At 38.4% G+C, this 24020-nt stretch overlaps 2 protein-coding genes across 8 annotated transcripts in view; both read right to left on the bottom strand.

Moving 5' to 3' along the window:
* The window catches only part of UBE2E1 (ubiquitin conjugating enzyme E2 E1), a 705427-nt gene that overhangs the window by 1085 nt on the left and 680322 nt on the right, over positions 1 to 24020 (bottom strand). For all 7 annotated transcript variants that reach the window (XM_050938518.1, XM_050938519.1, XM_050938516.1 and 4 more), the window contains 2 exons: positions 8583 to 8715; positions 896 to 1043 (listed from right to left, as the gene is read on the bottom strand). In XM_050938518.1, coding sequence (XP_050794475.1) covers positions 896 to 1043; positions 8583 to 8715 — 281 coding nt within the window. The remainder of the gene's footprint in view (positions 1 to 895; positions 1044 to 8582; positions 8716 to 24020) is intronic.
* NR1D2 (nuclear receptor subfamily 1 group D member 2) overlaps positions 1 to 24020 on the bottom strand; it is a 746221-nt gene that overhangs the window by 74177 nt on the left and 648024 nt on the right. The window lies entirely within an intron of this gene.

The raw sequence follows: 24020 nt of genomic DNA, 5'->3' as shown, positions 1-24020 counted from the left end.
TTAAGGAGGTAAAAAGACAATCAGAGACTTATGCTTTGCCATCTTTGTAGGTTATATTGGAGACTTTACCGGATCTGTGTGCTTCAATTTCCTTTACCATTTCTAAGGCTGTATGCATGTCTCAGACTCTAAGTGCACCTATATTAATATAAATCTGGCTTCCATGAAAAGATTAGATCAGGTGTTTTTGGTGAAGTACACATAGCACAACACCTTAGCTTCTATACTTCTATAAAAGTTAGAAGAATTTCTACAAGTTTTGCTTATTTTATATTACTGAGATATACTTAGTTAACTAAGCTGGACACAGAAGGGAAGTACTAAATGTACTAAAACAATTCTTAACAGACTTAGGAATTATATATAAATATGGTGGCGGGAAGTTTATTATTAAATAATTTACTGTAAAGTTGAACTGGAGCTTTCAGGAAAACTTCCAGCTTGTTATCTTCTCAGCCTTGTTTGTGGTGGTAATTTTTAAATACATCTAGTCTATTACCAAATCACTAGAATTTCAGATGGTGCAGACCCCACAAATGAATATGGTTTTTAAAACACCACTTTCTTTTTAGCTGGAATTTCAATCTACAGGATGATTGTCTGGGATTTTTCTGGTTGCCGCTTTCTTTGCAGTGCAGCTTAAGAACGGATAGACTACAGACATATACAGAATATCAGAACAACTTCTATTATCCCTCAAAGACAACAGAAAGCTTGGTCTATCTTGTAGGGACACAGAGATTCTCTTCTCCAAGAGCTTGATCTGATGTTCATTGAAGTCAGTGGTAAAGCTCCTTTTGCCTTTAATGATGGAGGATCAGGGCGTAAGTTACTAAAATGCCAGATGATCCGTATCAACAGAGATGTTATCTGTTGTTAGGTATGAGAGACTTACCAGGGTTGCAGTCTGTAAGAAGTGAGCAGATGGAGAGGAGAACTTTAGAAATGGTTAATGCTGGACTCCAGTTGTCTTTTAAAATGTCAAGGCAGATCACTCCTTGGCTGTTAATATTACAGTGATAGATTCTTGTCCGAAACGTAACCTAGAAAAACCACAAATTACAAGACTGTTTGCTAACATGTCACACTACATAGTCATAAGTTTGACTTTACAGAAAAAGGAAAGAGAACCCAACATTTAATTCAGATTAAAAGTAATTCCAGCTCTGCAAGGCTAAGATGTAAAGTTATTTTTTACACCTAATTCAGCTTTAGTATACATTTATAGAGTGCCATTTAATATCTTTCCTATCAGAATAATCAGTAAAAAACTGGGTGGCTTTTTTTAGATTCCCAGTGTGCTGCTGCCCCCTGGTGTCAACTAGTTGTATTACAACAGTTTTAAATCCACTTTTAAAACAAGCAGATTACTATTGTACTGATCTTTCTTTTGTGTTTTCCATATTGTTTTATGCAACAAGTTAAACAGTGGTTATATTTCATTTGTAGAAGAAAAGTGTGAAATAATAGTTCAATTCACTTAGCTTAAATTTAACAGAAGATTAAGTATTTACTTTAAATGAAAATTAGAAATAATGAGCTATACTTTACATCTGTACAAAGTGTACAGATAAAACTGAATTCTATATGCTTCTCAAGCACCATAAGATCAACCTGGATAGTCAGTTTCTCTCCATGCTAAATTTCCCACAAAAATCACTTACTGTTAATGGAACATTTCTTTTGTTTTATTTTTGTTGCACAATTCTCTCTTCATTTCTAATGCAAATCATATTTCAGTTAAATCATGAGACTAGATTCCCCACCCCCCCGCAACATAAACGGACTGTATAGTAAGGTGCAACGTTGAAAATTGAAGTCTCCTGTCTATCAAAAGGCCGCAGAGCTCCACAGCACATCAAGACCAATATCTGTAGCAGATTCCCATGGAATCCCTAGTGTCAGAAGAAGGCAGGCCTTCACTCTTGGGATGGCTGCTGCAGTGAGGGGCTTTTGCAGCTCCCTTAGAATTCTAAGACTGTGGAACAACTCAGAACAGGTAAAATAATGAAACCAAAGCAGTAGAAAAACCTTCCTGCACTTCTTCAATCTGGACCCAGAGGAACCAATTCTAGGGTCAGCAGGATGGTTGTCTCAACTCCATTTCAAAACCAGTCTCAATACTAAGGGCCCTAACTATCATCATGGTGAGTACTGTTGTGGTGGTGTGAGAGATATGGACACCTGTCTGTTCAGCATGGCAAGGCAATGACCAAATTAATTTCAAATAGCCACCAAATGATAGCTTCTGGTTGTGACTAATATGTCAAAGTTGTATTGTATTTGAGAGTAGTCCAGAGGTTAAGACTGCTTTTCAAAAGCCTCCTTTCTTCAGAGTTCCCAAATCTCATGATTTTATTGTAAATCTTGTGATATTTGCAGTTTTGCTTCTGGAGATTAAGTGATTGTGAGAATTCTAATGTTCATATAAAATAATTAAAAAGGTTCCTAGACCTTATGATTGCAGAGAAAAGCTTGGAAATGTGACTTAAGTGTACCCTAAAAGTCAGAAGGCAAATTAAGGAATCCCACATTTTTAATTAAAAGAATCATAATTTTTAAACCAATCTTGTGATGTTGGGGGCTTAACTTCTGATTTTTGAATGTCTGGGGTTTGCGATACTGCTTTCCCTTCTTGTATTAACTAGCAGCCATAACTCTTCCCTATTCATTCCACTTAAATCCATAGAATTTATGTAATCACCACAATTTCCATTTTCAAGATGAGGAAATGAAAGTTCAAGTGACCTGTCCAAGGCCACACAGCAAGTCAATACCATTTCCAGGGGTCTGGCTGCAGACTCAAAATCAACAGTGCATTAATTCATGTTACCAAAGCCACGGTCAGAGTTTTCAAACTTGGTGCCTAAAGTCAGTATGAGAACCAATGTTTCTTTCTTCCCTTCTTACAGAATAGCAAATATGGCTCATGCTTTAATACCAGATGCTCCGATTTCTCTCACATTAGGTTCTTAAATCCATGAAGAGCAGCCAGATTTCCAAAGGGGCAGCACAACTGTAGCTTCCATTGACTTCAAAGAGCTCAGCACTTCTGAAAATTCAGTCCACTTTTATTTAGATTCTTAAGTACGCACTTTGGAGCCTAATTTTAGGCACCTAGGCTAAACATGGCCTACGTCTTCACATTAAAAAGAAACATATTTAAATATGTCCCAACTCTATGTTTTGGAGAACAATAACTCTATCCTGCAACCCCTCCCTGATGTGTGTGGTCCCACTGAAGTCAATGGAACTACTTGCATGAATTGTAACTGTTCACCTGAGTAAGAGCTGTCAGATCATGCCCTAAATCCTCAGAATTTGCCACCTGTCCATGCCCATGACTCTTGTTGTCTGTTTATTGGTAACAAGGGTAGTTGTGACTTGCACATTCAGTAGGCGTGTGGCATAAGAAGAATGCATCAGTGTTTTTTCTGGGATTAGACTGGCCCACACGTTAAACTCGTCTGTCCTCCCTCGTAGCTGTTCTGCTGCGTTCCTGGATCCTTCTAGCATTCAGCAATGCGAAAAAACACTGTCCAAGCCCCTCCCTCTCACTCAGTTTCTGAGTAGGAGCACTGGCAGGGGTGTGGCATTTGTAACTACAAAACTAATGCTTCTAGTTTGCTGAGTAATGAATCTTTAAGGATATGGCTACACTTCAAACTTGAAAGCGCTGCCGGAGCAGCGCTGCCGCAGCGCTTTGAAGTGTGAGTGTGGTCGCAGCGCCAGCGCTGGGAGAGAGCTCTCCCAGCGCTGCACGTACTCCACATCCTCTACGGGTGTAGCTTGCGGCGCTGGGAGCCGTGCTCCCAGCGCTGTGGCACTGATTACATTGAGGCTTTACAGCACTCTATCTTGCAGCGCTCGGATGTGTTTTTTCACAACCCTGAGCACGAAAGTTGCAGTGCTGTAAGCGCCAGTGTACCCATGGCCTCAGTCTCCAAGAACTCACCTGCTATGCAGAATGCTGCAGCTCTTTTTATTCTCAGAGGCATGGTAGCCTGTGACACAAGAGACACCCCCACACTACGCTCTCTCCTGGAGACATTACACTTTGTTCTTTATAAATTACTTTGATTTTCAATTAAACAAAAGTACGTGCTTTTGCATATTATGTATGGAAGTAACAAAATAATCTCCAGGAGAGAGCACAACATCTCTCTCTCCTCTGTAACAGGCAACAGCAACTGAGAACAAAACCAGCTGCTGATCTCTGCACATCAGAGAACTTTAAAGGTACCATATACAGAAACCAAAAAGACATCTGTTTCTTTGCTTCATATACCCCAATGAATGCTTCCTAGTCTATGTGGATCAGGCCAAGCAGATGGGTGACCTCACGTGGTGATAACAGCAACTGACAGAACAGATAGCTCCATTCAGGATAGGGGCGGGCGAGGAAGAATGGAAGTCCATGGCACGTACAGTTCCCAGGCAAGACTTCGCTACTGGCTCATAAGCAGCCTTCAATTCCATCCCACTGTTGGTTTAATATTTCACTATTTTGACCTTCAGCTCTGATTTTCCAAAATTAGTACCTCATCAGCTTTCAGAAAGCAATTTGTTAAAAGGCATCATAAAACTTTTCAAAAAGGAAGCATGAGTATTTCCAGGTTGATGAACTAAAGACCAAATTCATGGAATGTTCAAGCATTCCAATTTGCCAATGCACACTGGCTCAGAGCACAGGAGATGAAAATTAGGTAACCTGAGAAAACAACTTTTTCAGACAGATTTTCAGTCCAGGAAGTTACTATCTGGAATTAAAGCATAAGCCATGTTTGTTAATGTAAGGACAAGAAAAAAAAATCATCATCAGTGGTATAGACTGGCCAAAATTTACAGATGTTTAATCGAAGTAACTGTTTTCTAGTTAGAGGAGCTCTGCCTAATTGAGGTAATGAGGAAAGGATTTAAGTGATTTCCACTTAAGTAGAAAATCAAACCTCTGATGTTTTTAATGCACATATAGACCAGCTGTTCACCATTTACAATTTTTGTTGATGATACAAAAGCCAGTCACATGGAGAACATAAAAATAAAATCTGAAAAAAAAAAGTACAAATGTTTAACGTAGGGCTGTCGATTAGTGACAGTTAACTCATGCGATTAACTCAAAAAAATTAACCACAATTAATTGCACTGTTAAACAATAGAATATTTAATAAATTTCAATTGGTATTTTTGGATGTTTTTCTACATTTTCAAATAGATTGATATTGTATTACAACACAGAATGCAAAGTATACAGTGCTCACTCTATTCTTTTTTATTACACATATTTGCACTGTAAAAATGATAAAATAAATAGTATTTTTGAATTCACCACATACAAGTACTATAGTGCAATCTCTTTATCGTGGAAGTGTAACTTACAAATGTAGATTTTTTTTTGTTACATAACTGCATTCAAAAATAAAACAATGTAAAACTTTAGAGCCTACAAGTCCACTCAGTCCTACTTCTTGTTAAGCCAATCGCTAAGACAAACAAGTTTGTTTATATTTATGGGAGATACTTCTGCCTGTTTCTTATTTACAATGTCACCTGAAAATGAGAACGGGCGTTTGCATGGCACTTTTGTAGTCAATGTTGCAAGGTATTTACATGCCAGATACGCTAAACTTTCACATGCCTCTTCATGCTTCGGCCATCATTCCAGAGGACATGCTTCCCTGCTGATGATGCTCGTTAAAAAAATAATGCGTTAATTAAATTTGGGACTGAACTCCTTGGGGGAGAACTGTACGTCTCCTGCTCTGTTTTACCCACATTCTGGCATCTATTTCATGTTATAGCAGTGTCAGATGATGACCCAGCACACATTCATTTTAAGAACACTTTCACAGCAGATTTGACAAAACGCAAAGAAGGTACCAATGTGAGATTTCTAAAAATAGCTACAGCACTTGACACAAGGTTTAAGAATCTGAAGTACCTTCCAAAACCTGAGAGGGATGAGGTGTGGAGCATGTTTGCAGAAGTCTGAAAAGAGCAACACTCAGATGCGGAAACTACAGAATCCAAACCACCAAAAATCTACCTTTTGCTGGTGGCATCTGGCTCAGATGATGAAAATGAACATGCATCAGACTGCTCTGCTTTAGACTGTTATCGAGCAGAGCCCACCATCAGCATGCAAGCATGTCCTCTTGAATGGTGGCTGAAGCATGAAGGGACATTGAATCTTTAGTGCATCTGGCATATAAATATCTTGTGATGCCAGCTACAACAGTGTCATGCGAACGCATGTTCTCACTTTCAGGTGACACTGTAAATAAGAAACAGGCAAAAGTATCTTCAGTAAACGTAAACAAACTTGTTTGTCTTAGCGATTGGTTGAACAAGAAGTAGGACTGAGTGGACGTGTAGGATTTAATGTTTTACATTGTTTTATTTTTGAATGCAGGTTTTTTTTGTACATAATTCTACATTTGTAAGTTCAACATTCATGATAAAGAGATTGCAGTATAGTACTTGTATGAGGTGAATTGAAAAATATTATTTCTTTTGTTTTTTACAGTGCAAATATTTTTAATAAAAAATAAATATAAAGTAAGCACTGTACACTTTGTATTCTGTGTTGTAATTGAAATCAATATATTTGAAAATGTAGAAAACATCCAAAAATATTTAAATAAATGGTATTGTTTAACTGCGCAATTAATCACGGATTAATTTTTTTCATTGCTTGACAGCTCTAGTAAAGTAAAGTAAAAGTTTGTTACAAATGCTGGAGTGATTACAATGGTGAAAAATCAACACAATATTAACAAAATCAAATCACATCTGGAAAACACTGAGCTATTAAGACAATAGAGAGAGAGATTTGAAGCCAACAGAACACTAATCCATATGGAAGAAGAGCAGACAATATCATGAAACTGGACCCCCCTCTGGAAAGGTCGCACTTGAAAGAGCTCCGTCTGGGTCACTGAGTTGATGTGAAACCACTGTTGCATTAGAAAAAAAAAGGATACAAAGAAGCTGGTCCCGTGACTCACCAAGATAAGTGGTAGGATAAGGTAATAGATATAACCAGCAAAGTGAGATTGGGGGGAAGAAAGTGGTTAGAGGTTATTAATACAAAAAAGATCAAAGCACAGATCGGGTCAACCTAAGCTACTATTTTCACCTCCACACAAATAAAATGCAGCCTTACCGTAACGGTACTCTTGGGAACCAGAGAAAATGTATGGTGTAATATTGCATAAGAGTAGCAGCAACCTTGAGGACAAAGTACAGTTTAAGCGCCAAAAGCTCTTCAATTCTAATCTTGGCTCTGTCACTTTCTGGGTGGCCTTGGGCAATTCACTTAGGCCCTAATTCAGGAAGGCACTTAAGCATTTGCCTGGCTAATCAGAGCCTGAATCGTTCTCTCTGTATTTCAATCTCTTCCACTTGCAAAATGGGGATAATAGTTCTCTTGCAGGAACAGTGTGAGGATTAATGTTAACACAGAACTTTAAATATGTAACGTGCTTCATAAATACAAATGATTTACATTATACATACTAAGACTAGACACTTTGGCCACTGTCATAGGCTTTTTTGTAAGTTTCTTGCACTGAGTGGCTTATTATAAGTCAGAACTTTAAACAACTTTCATTTTTAAAAACTTGCATGTCTGTAGCCTCAGACCCATTCATGCAGATTAATGGGACATGCTCTTCCTGTTTTGAGATAGACAAGCTAAAGCGCCAATGAAATGGCAACCAAAACTTTGGCACCGTAGGGTATAGGATTCTCATGGCAACATACTTCTGCCAAAGGTGAAGCAATTGGAAAGAAACATTGATGAATATATCCATTCCCAGCTGACATCCTCTTAAGCTTCTCCTTGCGACCATCACCTCCAACAAAAAAATACGAAAGCAATGAAACCTGGAACCACCCTTAGGCAACCTTGTTAGGCAATTTCCTGTCTTAAGAGACTGTCCTAAAGTATCCCCAAACATATTGGCCTAAATGTGTGACCCATAAAGCTACATCTACTTACATTAGTATTGGATTTGTGATAGAACCCAACAGCACAGAATACAACAAACTTCCAAAATATAACTTGCATCCAGAATCCAGAAAAGCACTACTAAGAAATTGATATTATACACCTAAATCAACTATTAGCAAGTCCCTAAAAGAACAATGACACTTAAAAACCATACTTCTGCTTGAAATCTTTTAACCTACTGTTGTTACAAAACACACCTTAAAAACTGTAACTGAAAGAGATGAGAGAAAGAAATATTTGCCTCTTTTTCCAGTTTGTTTTCTTCCTATATTTCAGAGCACTTTTCATTTATTCAGTTTCATAGTTTCACCTGTGTAGTAAGTCAGCTTCCCATGTTTGTGCAACAAAAGGGAAATGGAAAAATATTTAAAAGAAAACAGAAAAATGGTGACCACAAAATCAAGCCAACCAAAATTGGGTGGGGGATTCCAGGTGTGGTTCTTGAAATCAGGCTTAACTCATTCTCTTAAATCAACTTGATTTCAAATTGACTGTGTCCCATGAACATTGAGTTCTGCAAACATCCTACAGATCACTGGGTAGCAAAGTGTTAGGCTGTCTCTCTTACCTTTGGAGGCTTGAAGGGATATTCTGGTGTAAATGTGATATCAAGGAAGAAAACTCCACCCTCATATACTGAGCCTGGAGGTCCTAGAATAGTTGATCTCCATTCATAGATATTATCGCCTTTGGGGCCAGCGCTGTGCAATAAAAAGGATACACACATTTAGGAGATAAAAAAAAATTTGAATAAATATGATCCCATAAATTGAAAAAAACAGTTGAATCTCAACAATGTGATATTTAATACATAATGTAGAGGTCAGAACGGTAATAAAAAATAATGAAGCTTAGAAACAAGCAAGCAATCTACAGTCTTACACCTGGATATCTGTGCCATGGTTAAGACTACGTGGCGCACACTGTATGGCAAGGATCTGGAGAAGGAGAGGAAATGATTTTCTGTGTCTTTAAATCCTGTTCTGTTGATCTGGATGTTTGGAAGAAGTACCACCACCTTTCCCATTTGTCCTTACAAACACACACAAAATGCACACCCCTTCAGGTAGCATCAGTTCAGTGCAACAAGAAACATCAGTAGTTAAGTATACTACACAACTTCAAAGAGCAAAATTTTGTATTTTAGAAAGGGCTGCTTAGTACAGCTTTATTACAGGGTTCCCAAAGCTAATCCTCAGAGACCATATTAAAATTGGAAACTTGCTTCCTGGTACTTCATTAAACAGATTAGAGTGTGAAAAAAGATTAATCAGTACATGAGGATATTTTTTTTAAGTTTAAGTTTAATGTGATCAACAGGAGATATTATTTACATTTCCTACATTATTACTGAACAGTAGTAATTCATTAGCTTTAATTGAGTGGATCAACACTACATCATGGTGCTTTACAGTGTCAAACTTTTTCCCACTTGGCCACAGTACATATTTTGCAAAATGGTTTCTAAAATGAAGCAATGATATGGGGTTTTTCCTAATGTTGGGGCCCATTTTACAGAGCTGTTTTTTGCAAATTCACATAAAATCAGGGTTAAATCTTGGATTTAATATTCCAAACACACCTCAAAGACCACCTTTTTCTCCTAGCACTGCTGTGGGTGGAGGGATAAATTAAAGGTCTTTTATTCATTATAATAATTATGGGGCATTAGTATTAGAGGTGGAAGGCATCAAATGCATTTAATACGGACATGATAATGTGAAGGGATCCAGAGTAATTGATGAGTGCTTATTAGTAGTGTTATAAATAGAAATAAATAAATACAAATAATTTTAGATCACATCGTAAAGCTCCCACACCCAAGGATGATGGATTGCTTTCTGCTCTTTGTTCTGCTGGTGAATATGTTCCTCTATGTATGGTTAAGCAAAGGGAGGAGAAGGAAGTGTGTATTGAATACCTCTATTATCTCATCTTTAGGTTCCAAATCCAATAAATGCCCATGGTACTTTAACGATTAATTTTAATAGCAAGACTCGTACTAGAAGATTTCTTTGCATGTCTCCCCACATCCTCCCCAATATGTAAAGTTCTGAAAACTAGCACAAAAATTACACACTGTACATTGGTAAATATCTCTCTCATCCAAACCCAAAGCGTCACACAGCTTGTGAAAAGAGGCTTCGAACAAAAACACTAATGTAAGGTAAAATCCACTGTACCCTAAAGACTCATGATATCCCTCTCCTCTCTAATTATTTCTCTTTGTCCCATACAGGTCTGTATATCTGGATGCTTAGCTCTACAGCTACTGGATGTGTAATGGGCTGTGACACAACTGTATTTCTACAAGAAGCCCTGCCTAGTGACAGGCACCAGCTTAACTGTGCACAGTTATTGAAAAGGACACTCTCGGGTGCCCTTAGCCACTTCTCCAAGAAATTACTTCTTGGAGTGGTATTGAAACACTATCATTACTCCAAGTTGTACAAACCAACCCCCTTAAGATGGAAGTAGTGCATGGAACAGGTCCTTGCAATTTGTTAATACCAATTTACTGCTGAAATTTACAAAGTAAGAACAGTCAACTGGGAGTATTTTACGGGGGGTGGAGGTGTGAAAGTGGGAAGCAACATGATCGGCATATTGAATAAGGCCCTCTGAGCTTATGAGAAATATTTCAGTATTTTATTTTGCATTTCATTTCTAGTTTAAACCCAAAGAACTGTCAATACAAAAAACACACCTCAATGACTTAAAATTATCATTCAATAAAAACCCGATGACTTCAAAAATATTATTCATAAGAGTCTTAGAAATGTCTTATACCCTATTAAGCTTCCAATTAGTTATTAATGCATGCAAGGTGCTTTCATTTCCACAGATGTAGTAGTATATTAATAGAGGTTTGGATTAAAAATATATATCACATCTTTGTAAAACATTAGTAGACATTTCCCCAATATTTTATTAAAAAGTGATGCATGTAGATTACCTTTCAAACCTTTCATTTCAATTAACAGTATGAAATAGCTGACAGATTTCAATTTTTAAATAGCATAATTGATTTCTTATAAAGAAAAGACTGAAAGGGGGAGATGCAAGTCAGTTACAGAATGCAACATTACTTGGGTTTAAATTAGGATTAGATACTATCAAGTGGCTCAATACCCAAGTGCTTATTAGAAAAGTGATGGTACTTGAATGTAGTTCAAGTGCAGTGGCATTAACTTCAGTGAAGATACGAAAAGAAGTCAAAGGTGAGGGATTACATTTTTTGCTTAAAATCCTTCGCAATTATCTGTTTAAAAAGAACACATCAATATGTAGATATATGGTGCACAGGCACAACTGATATGTCCAATAATCTGTGCCACTGCTATACTCAAGTTAAGTGACTATAACAGATGGATGCAACATTTAGCAGTTGTCAAACACTTGGCCATTCTGAAGACAATTTAAAATAATATAAACTGATTCCACTACAAATAGCTACAACGTACTGTATTAAATCCAAGAGCCAATAACCCTCTACCTCCAGAACTTTTGGGGGGAGAGTTTTGTGGAGGTTGGGGGTGTGTTAAAAGACTGAGGCCCAGATCAACAAAAGGACTTAAGTGTCTAAATGCTACATATGTCCAATATTTATGCATCACTGAGATCCTCAAAATCCCTGCTTGGCTGCTGCCTAACCCTGGAGGCATCTAAAATCCTGCGGTTAAATTTTCACTCTTAAAATCCTCCATGTGCCTAAATTTCTGCCACTGGGCACTGCCCTTATTCTAAGGGTTAATCAATTTATGGATGTCACTTAAAATGCCACCAACCACCTTAGGTCAACTTGACAGGATGGCCTGAGAAAAGAATTTCATTAGCCACAATTAATTTCAGTAGCCCATGGAAAACAAACAAATATTTCAATTAGGACCATGAGGAATACAACCATTAACACTCTCACAAATCCAGAGCCCTATTTTTGAATTGAATCTAAAGCAAATTGGCCAAGCTGTTTTGGAGTTACATGTCTCTGGAAAACAAAGACGAGAACAAAAATGCTTTAGAGACTACCCATTCCAGAGATCCAGATCAAACCTACATGCAAGCAAACACCACCCTGGAAAAATTTGGGTATTCCGAGGCAAAACAACCTCATTCATTTCTGCTCCAATGCTGCTAAATTAGACGGTGATGGCAACACTTTTAATTGAACACCAAACAAATTGCAAACAGGAGCAATAATTTTGAAGTGAAGTTTTTTTTTTTTTTTTTTACTTATTACATAAATTAAAATGGATTGGACTTAAAAAGGCCATGGTTTCTATGGCAGAATTCTTTGTTTTATTTTATTAAAACACAAAAATGCATCATGGTTTGACCATTTGGTTTTATGCAACTTACAGAACTGTCTCTAGTACAGTGATACAAATTTTCTGTTTAAAATAATACTCAAAACATACAGACTAAAATAATATTTCTCTTCTCTACCCTAATACCTATCTTTCTATTTTGTTTTACACTTTAAAACAAATAAGTTGTTAGGTTATCACTGTATTATGAAGCTACCTATTGTGAACAACTGAATAAAAAATGGAGTCCTGATATTGGTCATTAGTTACAGGTTCCAGCGTTCTTTATTTACTGTGTTAAAAATATAAGCAATCTTTTTCTTTTAAAAAAGATCCAAGAGCCAATGCTTTGTAAACAAAGACTTAAGTATGAGCGTTTAATATAGAAGTGTAATGAAACATTTGTTTCCAACATTGACCCTAAATCTCCCCCCTCATCCCTTGCAATATATCTTCCATTATAGAATGTTATAATTCTACCGCACTCTGGTAGCCCTTATCAATATAGTGGATGGGAAACACGGTGGGGGTTTCTAACCTATATCATGAAAAGGAACTTAGGGGAGGCTAGTTAAGAACACAAGAAGTCCCTGACCAGTGGAGGATGAGGGGTTTGGGTTGCTCTACAATGACCGGTCTAGGTACTGCAGGAAAGGTGGGGTGCAGACTTAACTTTGCTTTTGGAAGTTTAACAGAAAATGTAAACATGCCAAGTCAGGAAATTCTGTATTAAATACGTTTTCTGCTCTTAGGATTTTTTTTTTTTTAAGGAGTTTTGCATTTCAAAAGTATTCCAAATACAGAAACATCAAAGTATAGCAAAAAACTACAAAGCTTCCTTTAGCCATGATCTCTTGTTTTAAAAAATGTATACAAGTGCACAACCATAATTTTAAAAATAATTATTCCCTCCCACACACACTGTACCTGCTAGAAATGTATTCCCCGCCCCCCATATAAAGTAGTTATTCTGAATTACCAACAGAGCTACTCTTCAGGGCAGGGCAGATTTATTTTTGCATACTCTACAGCATAAACAACTAATAAATACTACTACTAATTGTGCAAATTGAAGAGTAAGGGCTGCAGACAGACAGTCTCATCCCTGCTAGTGTGCCTCCCAGTTTAAATCATGCAGGACAGACAGGAAAAGATCCCTCTAACATAGCTCATTAGTTTTGCCTAGTTTTCTACAAGAGTTTGAGTATGCATGTTTTGTATCTGTTAAGATTCCACAAGATTATTGTCAAAGGAAACTGTCTCAGTAAGCATTGAAACATCACAAGGTACTGAGAAATGAATTTGAACAGACAAGACAGAAGATGCTAAGATGATGCCCCAAGTCATGCACATTTAATTACTATTTTCAGTAAAGTAGTTTAAACATCAGATAGAATTTTAACTCTGTCTCATTTTTAGGTCGAGGAAAGAAACTCAACCAAAAGAAACCTAAACCAAAACAAACCAGAACAACAAAAAAATACCACCACAAACAAAACCCCTTCTGGGCAGCTCTGACAGGCCAACGGTACGGTACTGGACTATCATGTGACCAAGTAAATCAGAGCAATATTTATGCCCACTTTAATTAGGGACAGCTCCCAGCTGCTCCCCAATGTGAAGATTAACTCAAAATGATGGATTGACCAGGGGTAAAATGCCTTGGAGCTGCATGAGAGGTGGGGAATAGACACTAGAGAGAAGGTGGAGGCAGTACAGCAGGAAGCAGGGGAGATAATATTGTAAAAATAGACCAGAATACTGTTATGGTGATCCCACCATGCAAAATGGGGATAAGACCTAATTACTTAATTCCCATTGTAAAGCACTTTGAGCATAAGAATGAAAAAGCATGAAGCATTAAGTATTATTATGGTAATAACTAGATCTACTTCTTGAAGATATTGATATTTTCTGCCTGACAGTCACAACCATTATGAAGGGCAAATGTCTTCCAAATCTTACTCTATTCCTAACAGAAGAGAGTGAAGGCTCACACAACATTTCATGCAGAATTTGGAAAAGAATAACTCATTAATTATCTAATTAATTTATTAAAAGGCATTTTTGAAAGAAATAATACTGCAAGAAAAAAATGTATGCTTGAAACTGGAAGGTAAATTTCATAGAAAATTAACTTGGGAAGAAGTTAAAGTATGAATTAAGGACAATACACCTCTACTCTGATATAACGCGACCCGATGTAACACAAATTCTGATATAACGCGGTAAAGCAGTGCTCCGGGGGGGGGAAGAGGGGGAGAGGAGATGCGCACTCTGGCGCATCAAAGCAAGTTCGATATAAAGCGGTAAGATTTTTTCGCTCCCGAGGACAGCGTTATATCGAGGTAGAGGTGTATTTAGGATCCAACATTGAATTATGTGTTAGAGTAAAAACAAACATTTTGGGGATTTCTTATTGAAAATTTAGTGGAGTTAACACATCAAAGATATTTTGCAAATAGTTCAGTTTAGCTGAGTGAAAACCAGTGCAACACAATCCAAGTAAACAGTTAGTCCTGTAAGTGCTATCAATCAGGTGAGGTGCTTGCAACCTTACCTTATTATGGTAGAAAGGACTGTGCCCCAGAGTAAGTGTTTGCAGGACCAGGACCACAACTTGTAGGTTTTACTTACGCATGCACAATTCTGAGGTTGCTACCAAACTATCTGAAAACCTTTTGTGGGAAGGCCAATGCTGTTTGACTGTTTTGCTGCAAAGTTCAATTTTTAAACCTTACTTCAAAGCTTAAAAATAAAACCCTTGATTACTGGAGGGGTCAGAAAGAGGCTTACATTCTTCTCGAGAGTACGCTGATGCACTATGTAGTTTAGCAATAATCCCTTCAATTTAGAAGCAAGTCCTAATAAAAAGGTTCAGGAGAAATTAATGCATTTAACATTGGTTCCAAAATTGAAAATAAATCCAAACTACTCCACTCCCAGAGGGGGTCTACTTTCTCCAACAATGGCTTCCTTCTTCATAGGTTCCCTCTGCCACTGAGCACTGGAAGTTTATCCTACCATGTGTAGGAACAATTGCTAAGCTTCCAATCCTGCGACAGAGAGGTGAACTGTTTTATAAAAGCTCAAGGTTGCAGCATATGCCTCTATGTAAATATGCAAAGACATGAAATGCCAAACTTTAAATTGTTAGTAGAAGTACTCTTATTCTATGCAAATCTGTTTTACTTTTTCCTGCAAAATTACGTTTCAAGACAAAGTAATGAACTAGCTCAAATTTGACTTTACATCTCCCATTCAATGATAACCTAAACAGGAAACAATAAGATCAGGAAGAAGTGAAAGAGTATGACTCGGCTAACAACTCGTAATGGTTTATTTAAATGACAGAAAAGATGTGGTGGTAAAAGCTATCCTCTGTAAAACTTAACCTTGTGCTATTTTAACCATCAGTTTCCTTCCTGCCATTTGTCAACTGGACTATTACCTACCAACCTGAGGGAAGAAATTCCTCCAGATAATCAGAGCTTGTTTCCAAATGTAGTACCTACATATTTAGGTATTTACTATTTAGGTAAAGCTAAATAGTCTCACTGGTATAGCACTTCTGTATCTCGGCCACTTGCTCAGTGCCATCTCAGACTCCAACATGGTTTTGGTAGTTGATACAGAACAAGTAGTAGTAAATTAACTTCTGTCATTTTTATTCTGTCAGAAGGCAAACAGACCCTAAAATTGGATTCAGCACATCAAGTGATCTTTGTACAAATGAAGATAGTTCTGGATTTCAGGACTGAAAAGAGACTGCATCTCCTTCAAGAAATGCTGCATCGCTATTGCCAACAAGATATCAAAGCACACTGGTCACTAGAACTGGCTTCATCTAATATCTCTGAAGAGAAGACAGGCTTATGGTCCACTTTCTCTGCTAACTTCTTTACAGGTAGCAGGGCCATAAACATGTTTTCAAATACTGTTAGCAAATCGCACCCCTCAAAGGGATCCCCTTTTAAAGGGATCAGAAGATTATTTCCTAAATCGTATGTTTTCTACCCATTTGGAAAAACAGAAATACAGTAAGATAACCCTGCTACTCCAGGAACAAGACACATGGATACTATTTATGAGAGATTAAGTCTAGACAAACTGATTATAAGACCTAGCATATCCATCCATGCATTTGCAGAATTTGCAAACGGTGCACCATCAAGTTAAACAATAATACTCAGAGCCAGACGATTGGGAGCTTCTTTCTCCAGCCAAAAATAAAAATCAATAAATAAAAATTCATATGCCCATTTTTTTATTTAAAAACAAATCCGAACTATTGAGTAAACCAAATTACCCTGTATGAAGTTACCAGAGCAGGCTATCTTCCTCAGAACTGATTAGTAATAATTTACACTACCAATGGTATAATATTAGTGGTCACACCACTACTATGTCAAAGAAATACAAAAACTAAATAACTTATATTAAAGTGCACTGCTAGTTATGAATATGCTTGCAGAAACTGGCACCCAGAAGGTTAATAATTATGTGTAACATTTGGCTAGAGGTGCTCCTATGCTGAAGACCTGACAGCTGATGAAGACTCTCCAAATTCCTCTAATAATGATTGGGTTCCTTGGCTAGAAACTGATTTTTCTTTCCAAACCAACATTCATATTTCTATGGAAAAACATTTTTAAGAAATATTTTTCAACGGGAGGAGAAACTCATGCACCCATCTAAAAAGATATTCTAAAAGACTCTTAAATGATCGAGATCATCACATTCATATTAACTGATGCATACATTATCGTCACTGAAGGTGGCTAGCACAGTCTGGGTAACTCACAACATGGTGACACAAAATGGATAAACCTAGTTGATTAGAAAAAACATTTAAGATCGAACTATACTACACTACCACAGCATATTTTTATTGATTACAGGGGATTGTGGAGTATTATAATAATTGCATACCACACAAGTCATAATAAAATGCATTTTACAATTGTAGAACAGACAGCCTAGAAATTTGTTCAATTGACAGGTCTGGGATGAGGGTTTCTGATAATAATTTATTCTTAAACAGTCTGTTAAAGTAAAACACAAGACAATTACATTGCAGTTACTAAAAATCATTTATATAGCATTGTAGGTTGTTCTAGTTAATAAATAATAGTTCCTATTGTTGCCTGCAAGTGTTGTAGTTAATCAAGGTTCATTATAATGACAGTGTCAGCAGATACTATTCAGGAGTCAACAATCTGACTTTAAGAATAAGAGAGAGTTTACTTAAAAGGTGCCTTTCAAAGTATCTGAAATAAATTATTGGGTTTGTGCCCTTTTATTGCTATTTTATGAAATATGAAAGATGGCCTGAGGGGGGTTGTTTTTTGAAGTTTTATTTCTGTTTGTTTTTTTATCCTAGAAATATCAGCAATGTCAAGTCTGGTCTTCTCTGGTTTTGCAGGACACACTGGACATTTCAGAGACTGTATATGGACAGCTTTCACTCCATAACTGACCAGGCTGGTGCAGTGGATCTTCAACAAATAATGTACTTTTCCCAGAATGTTAGTCACTCACTGAAGTTAAATAAGTGTTAACAAAAACCAAACAGTTTTAAACATGGATGGAAACATGCTTTCCCTCTCAGTTGTGCTCTCAGTTGACTCTTGTGTTTATATCATTTTAACTAGTTCTATAATTATCAGGGGGCTTATCTACAAAAGTGTTATTGTGATAAAGATGACTCAGCAGAAGGTAACACAAGCTGCAGCACATTTAAGACATAAATACATGGAAAAGGATATGATGAAATATACCATATCTGCTGATACCAAAATCAGCATGCCCTCCTAATCCCCCCACCCTTTTTAAAAAGTCATCAACCTGCACGTAAACAGAGAAAACTTGTTGATACATTAAATATACTGGTAATGAAACAACAAAGGAGAGCAGCAAGTTTTGCCTGATACACCCTAGCGCCAGGCACATAAAGAAGAACTGCTGGAACTTAGGAATTCCTCTTACCACCTCTTCTCCAGCAAAACTCAGGAGCTCCACTTCTCCAGTTTGACCCCCCTTAATGTCAACCTGCAATTTTAGCTTAAAAACAATCCACATTCTAATCACAAGAACTCATTGTAACTAGATAAAAACTTTGAAGTTTAATAGCACTTCAGGAAGGATCTCTCAGAGTCTGGTCACTTACCAAATCATACTGGGAAATATTTTCTTCATAAGCTTCCTAAACTAAGTATACAATTACACAAAGCTATTTTTCATGACATTTAGCAGAATTCGTGGATATCTGTACTGCAATCACACTGTTTGGACTAAATAACACAAAATTTAATTTGCACCAATAGATACCAACTTAATTTTAAATTTTTTTAAACCTGTTTTTACAAGTAACACTGCAGATTATAATATGTATTTCCTTGTTTATTTTGTACATCGGAGAGCTCTGTGTCAGCCTCCCCATGTCTGTAAGTGTCTTTCACACAGATAGTGGTGAGAGAAAACATTTTAAAAAATAAGAAAATGAAACAATAAAACTTCAAAAATTGGCCAAGTGGCAGATGTAGTACCTGAAACTAATTTTCTAACTCTCCTTTTTTTGGGAAAGAACCAACTAGACTTTGCATTATAATGTCCTATTAAATAAGGGAAATCAATTAATAATATCACACACACAAGCGCAAACACACACATGCAATATATGTATCAGACTCTGGATATATAATAATTTAATTTTTTTAATAAATAAAAAGTTAATAGTAGAAAATTAGTTTCAAGTACTACAGCTGCCACTTTGCCACTTTTATTTTTACATTCCATCCTTTCATATCTGGCTAGAGCTTGACAAACACATGAAAGGAAGGAAACTCCAAATTAATGATGATACTTCTGGGAGACCTGGCATCTTTAATCCTTGTACATGGAAAATTACATCATACAACAGCACACAAATATTTGTTTTCATTTTTCCCCTGTGTGTAAAGGGGGGTGATCAGTATTAGGAAGATATTTAAATCATCCCCTTCAAAATAACTATGGTTTAATATGGAAAAAGCTTGTTAATTTTCTTCCACCTATTCACCAAGAGGTCAAACAAGCATATTTTAAATGTTCCTTTTAATGAAATAACAAAGATGTTCAGACAGTAATACATATACATTTCAACCCTACATTAGTAAATTAGTGTTAAGGTCAGATCAGTATCATCAGAACTTTTAAAAATTAAATGATGGCAAAGTCGAGTAAGATTCCTACTTCACAAATCTAAGATTCATACATCGTTATCTCATATTTGGCAGGCTCAAACAAAGACCAAGGAAGACAGAGTACACCTAGATAGTTTTTTCTTAATAATTTACAAAGACAATACCTGGATTTCAAAGTCAACTGACATTCCTTTAATTAAACAGCCTCTCAATCATCTAACAACCCCCACCCAAAACAAAAAAAGCCTGACTTTTTATGAAATGACCCAGTAAAACCATGATAAGATAAAACTCTTTTACAGCTTAAGCAAACTCAGTTGAGGAGTACACTATCCTGCAGAGCTTGTGTTAGTCATGAAAATCTGAAGAGCTGTGACATACTTGTATAACGAGAAATTGTGTAACTAGATGTTAATCAGCCAAGTGTTGATACCAATAAAGATGGTATTAAACCAAAATAATACCAAAACAAACATTTAATCTTTCAGAATTGCAAAGTGTAATTTACATATTTATATATTCTCTCTTTCAATATATCAGTCAGCTAAGCGACAAGCCTGAATTATGATCAAGCAACTTCACATTAAAGGTTAAATACTGGAGTAACTGAAAGATGTGTGTGCAGATTTCAGTGTTCAGCTGTAAAACTTGATACTCTGAAGCAGATGTTGTTAATTTAACAAAAGTATGAAGGAGAATCCTATTGGGCAGATTTGTATTTAGGTGGTTTTGTCATATGGGTGGTTCGCAATTTACATAAGTTCCTCTGTAACTGACTTTGGAAAATAGCCTGTACCTTTAACAGAGTTTTCCTTTGTAAACATTAAATATGATAAATAAGAACATAGCCCAGTAACGTAATATTCCTACTACAGCCCTAGACTTCGGTTATACAGTTCAAATCCACACTTTGGTACTCCAATTTGTTTCTTCATTCCTGGACCAACAGGATGTATTTAGAAACATAGGAATTGCCATCCTGGATCAGATGCAAAGTCATCTAGTTCAGTGTCCTGCTTCTGACAGTGGCCAGAACCAGATGCTTCTGAAGGAGGTATAAGAACTCCCAGTAAACAGATGTGGGGTAATCTGTCCTCTACATTCAGTCTCATCCTAATCTCCAAAAGTTTGAGACTGGTTTAAACCCTGTGACGTGAGGTTCAATACCTCTCCCAAAATTTTACATTTTCCAAAATTCATCATTAAGTATAACACTCTGTAATCTTGTTATCCATATAAATGTTCAGTCCTTGTTGAATCTTTCTAATCTCTTGGACTCAACAACTTTCAGTGCCAATCAATTCCACAGTGTAATCTCAGACAGTGTAAAAATGTATTTCCTTTTATCAGTTTTGAATTTCCCACCTTTTGTTTTAATGAAATATCCCCTTCTCGTGTTATGAGACAGGGCGAATAGATGCTCATGATCTATTTTCTCTGTACGATTCATTATCTTAATATACTTTTATTATGACTCCTATTCATCTCCTTTCGAAGATAAACATTTCCAGCCTTTTCAATCACTGGACCCAGCAGAGCCCAGATTGCACACAGAATACACTGCCGGGGGAGGGACTGAGAGAGCTACATGGTTCCCAACAGCTGCAATTCCCAGCATGCCCTGAGGGAAGGAAGGTGGTGGTGCACAGGGAACTCCACACAAGCTTGGGACTGAGTGTAAGCGGGGGAATGGTCCTGCTATTGTGGGGAACTTTCCTGGCTTCTGCACTAGCCCAGTGAAGTGGGCTGGGGAAAGGATCCGAGTCCTCGCTCCCACTTCCTTTACCAAGAGGCCTCCCTGCCCTTGAGGACTCCCCTTCCACTCTCCTGTCTGGCAGAGTCCTCGTAACCCCAACAAGGCTGGGCCCAGGATTCCTGGGGGGCTCAACCCCCAACCCTGCGCTGGTCACCTAGGACAGAGGCTAGGGTGTCCCCACTCCGGGGTACTCTCTTTGCACTGCGCACCTCCCTGACCCACTGATCACAGCATACAATTTAAAGCAAATACAAGTTATTTAATTAACAATTAATTTAAAAAAAGAATAAGGAAAAATGGAAAAAGTTAAAGGAAAACACATCACCCTGCTCTGTGGCAGGGATCATCACAAACAGTCTCTCTGGAATGTCAGGGCAGTTCACAGTCTGTTCCTTGTAGGTCCCAGGCCTCCTCCTCAGGCGCTGCCTGTGCTGCAGGGACGCTGCGGATTGGACACTTGCTCTGGCGGTGCCCACACTCTCTCAGGCTCTGGGTGGCAGGACCCTTCTCCCCAGCGTCACCCCCGCCCTGTCAGGGTTACGATCCCCCTCCAAGTCTGGCCTGCAGGGCCTCTTGGCTGAGGCGTCTCCCTGTGCTGGGCCCACTGCCCAGCGTCCCCCTCACTTTCCCCAGCTGCTCACCGCACCCAGCTCTGGACTGCTCCAGCCCCAGCTCCACACTGCCTCAGCATGGCTGCTGCTGCTGCTCTGCCTTCAGCTGCCTGGGCTGCTTCTCTGGCCTCTCTGGCTCCAGTTGCTACAGCTCTGCTCCCAGGGCAGGTCTGCTCTGCAGGCTGCTTCTGTGACTCTCTCTCAGCTCTCACTTGCTTCCTGGGCTGCTTGTCTGGACCCTCTGGCTCTGGTTGCTACAGCTCTGCTCCCAGGGCAGGTCTGCTCTGCAGGCTGCTTCTGTGACTCTCTCTCAGCTCTCACTTGCTTCCTGGGCTGCTTGTCTGGCCCCTCTGGCTCTGGTTGCTACAGCTCTGCTCCCAGGGCAGGTCTGCTCTCTCTGGGCTGTGCTCTGGCTTTTTGGGCTGCGGCCCTGCTCCCATCAGCTCAGCTTGGGCCCCTGCTCTCTCCTTAGCTTGGCCCCACTCCCTCTGACCCAGGCAATTCCAGGTCACATGGAGGACGGGACTCCCCTGGCCTCCTGACTCCTTGATTAGCCTGCCCGCCCTATCAATCAGGCTGACCTGGAGCATTGGCCTCTCCACATTGTTCCTGGAGACTGTCAGTCTCAGGCTCCTGATTTCCCATCGACTCCTCCCTTTTTAGTGCTGGGAGCTAGCAACCAAACCCCCCACTGAATGTTAATAAGGGGGCAACACTCCCCTTACATGAGCATCAGGCTGTTTCTCTGTCTGGATCCCTGTGCTCTGAGGGGTAGAGGGTGGGTGTTTGGGCTGGAGGGAGCCCGCAGCTGAGGTCTGGGGAGGGTTGCAGGTGTCTGGGCAAGGCAGGGTGGGGCGGGTGTCTAGGTTAGGGGTACCTTGCAGCTGGGCTGGGCTCTGGGGAAGGAGGGGGGCGGATATCTGTGTGTAGAATTTTTTTTTTTTGGCTCAAAATTTTTAGTTTTTTGGCAGAGAATTCCCCCAGGACCATATATTGTATTATTCACCATCCTCACTCACACACCAAAAAAATGTATCACACTTGTTGGCCCAAAATGGAAGTTTCTCTAATCCTGGGTAACAGCGCACAGCTGCACCTGCAGTGCGTCTGGTGAAGACGCTCTATGCTGATGGGAGGGAGCTCTCCCATTGGCAAAATAAAACTTCCATGAGTGGCAGAAACTTTCCCACCAACATAGCACCGTCAACACGAATGCTTGTGGTCAGTGTAATTTATGTCACTTGGGGTTTGGCTTTTTCACACCCCTGAGCAACATAAATTATGCCAACATAGGCTACGTCTACACTACAGCCTAAGATTGCAAAGGTGATGAATTGGTCTGAACCATATTCCTAAAAGAGGGAGCTCACTTCCATCTGCACTCTGCTGAATGCCTGCTCCACTAGCAAATTTGCTAATAAAGCTATCCATGGAGTCCTTTCAGCAGGTGTCAGTTTGGAAGAACTCTGTGTGAAATTCTGACCTCACTGAAGTTAATGGAAAAACACCCCACTGACTTCAATGGGGTCAGGATTTCACCCATTATGTGTATTACAAGATATCTAAAAATCCTCTTTGGGTACCTAAAAGGCACAATTAATTCAGAAACTGGATTGTCCAATTCTTACTGTGGCTCCTCTTAATCATCCTCAGTACAGTGAGTAATTAAGGAATAACCCACCCTCACACCTGCTACTAGAAACCAAATGTTTTCAAATCCTCATTGAAAAAGAGACAGAATTTTGTTCTCTTTATGCTACTTCAAAAGTTTACTTACAGGCTTTTGCCACCAATTGGTTCTGCTGACTTTATTTATTTTATAAATAAAAAGTGTGGTTTTAATCTTTATAATAAAACTACAGTTTCAGATTAACAACACAAGACCCTATATGAAAGTTTACACTGCACTGTGAAGAGGACTACAATCCTCTAAGGAAAGCAGTTTAAGGGTCTTCCTTTTAAAACTACATCATTTAGTCTAAGTGCCTTTCATAAATTCACAAGAAGAGAATCTGAAGACAACAAATACCTTGGCTAATCCCCAAAGATTTATAATTGTTGTTCATATTAAATTTTTCTCAACCACTCTTCTTGCGATAACAGACACAAATTTAGCATATAAAGCAGCAAAAATACATTCTCCCTTCT

The sequence above is a fragment of the Gopherus flavomarginatus genome, chromosome 2 (assembly GCF_025201925.1).
Source record: "Gopherus flavomarginatus isolate rGopFla2 chromosome 2, rGopFla2.mat.asm, whole genome shotgun sequence".
NCBI classification, from domain to species: Eukaryota; Metazoa; Chordata; order Testudines; family Testudinidae; genus Gopherus; species Gopherus flavomarginatus.
The sequence above is the reverse complement of the archived record's forward strand: the minus strand, read 5'-3'. Positions and strand labels throughout refer to the sequence as shown.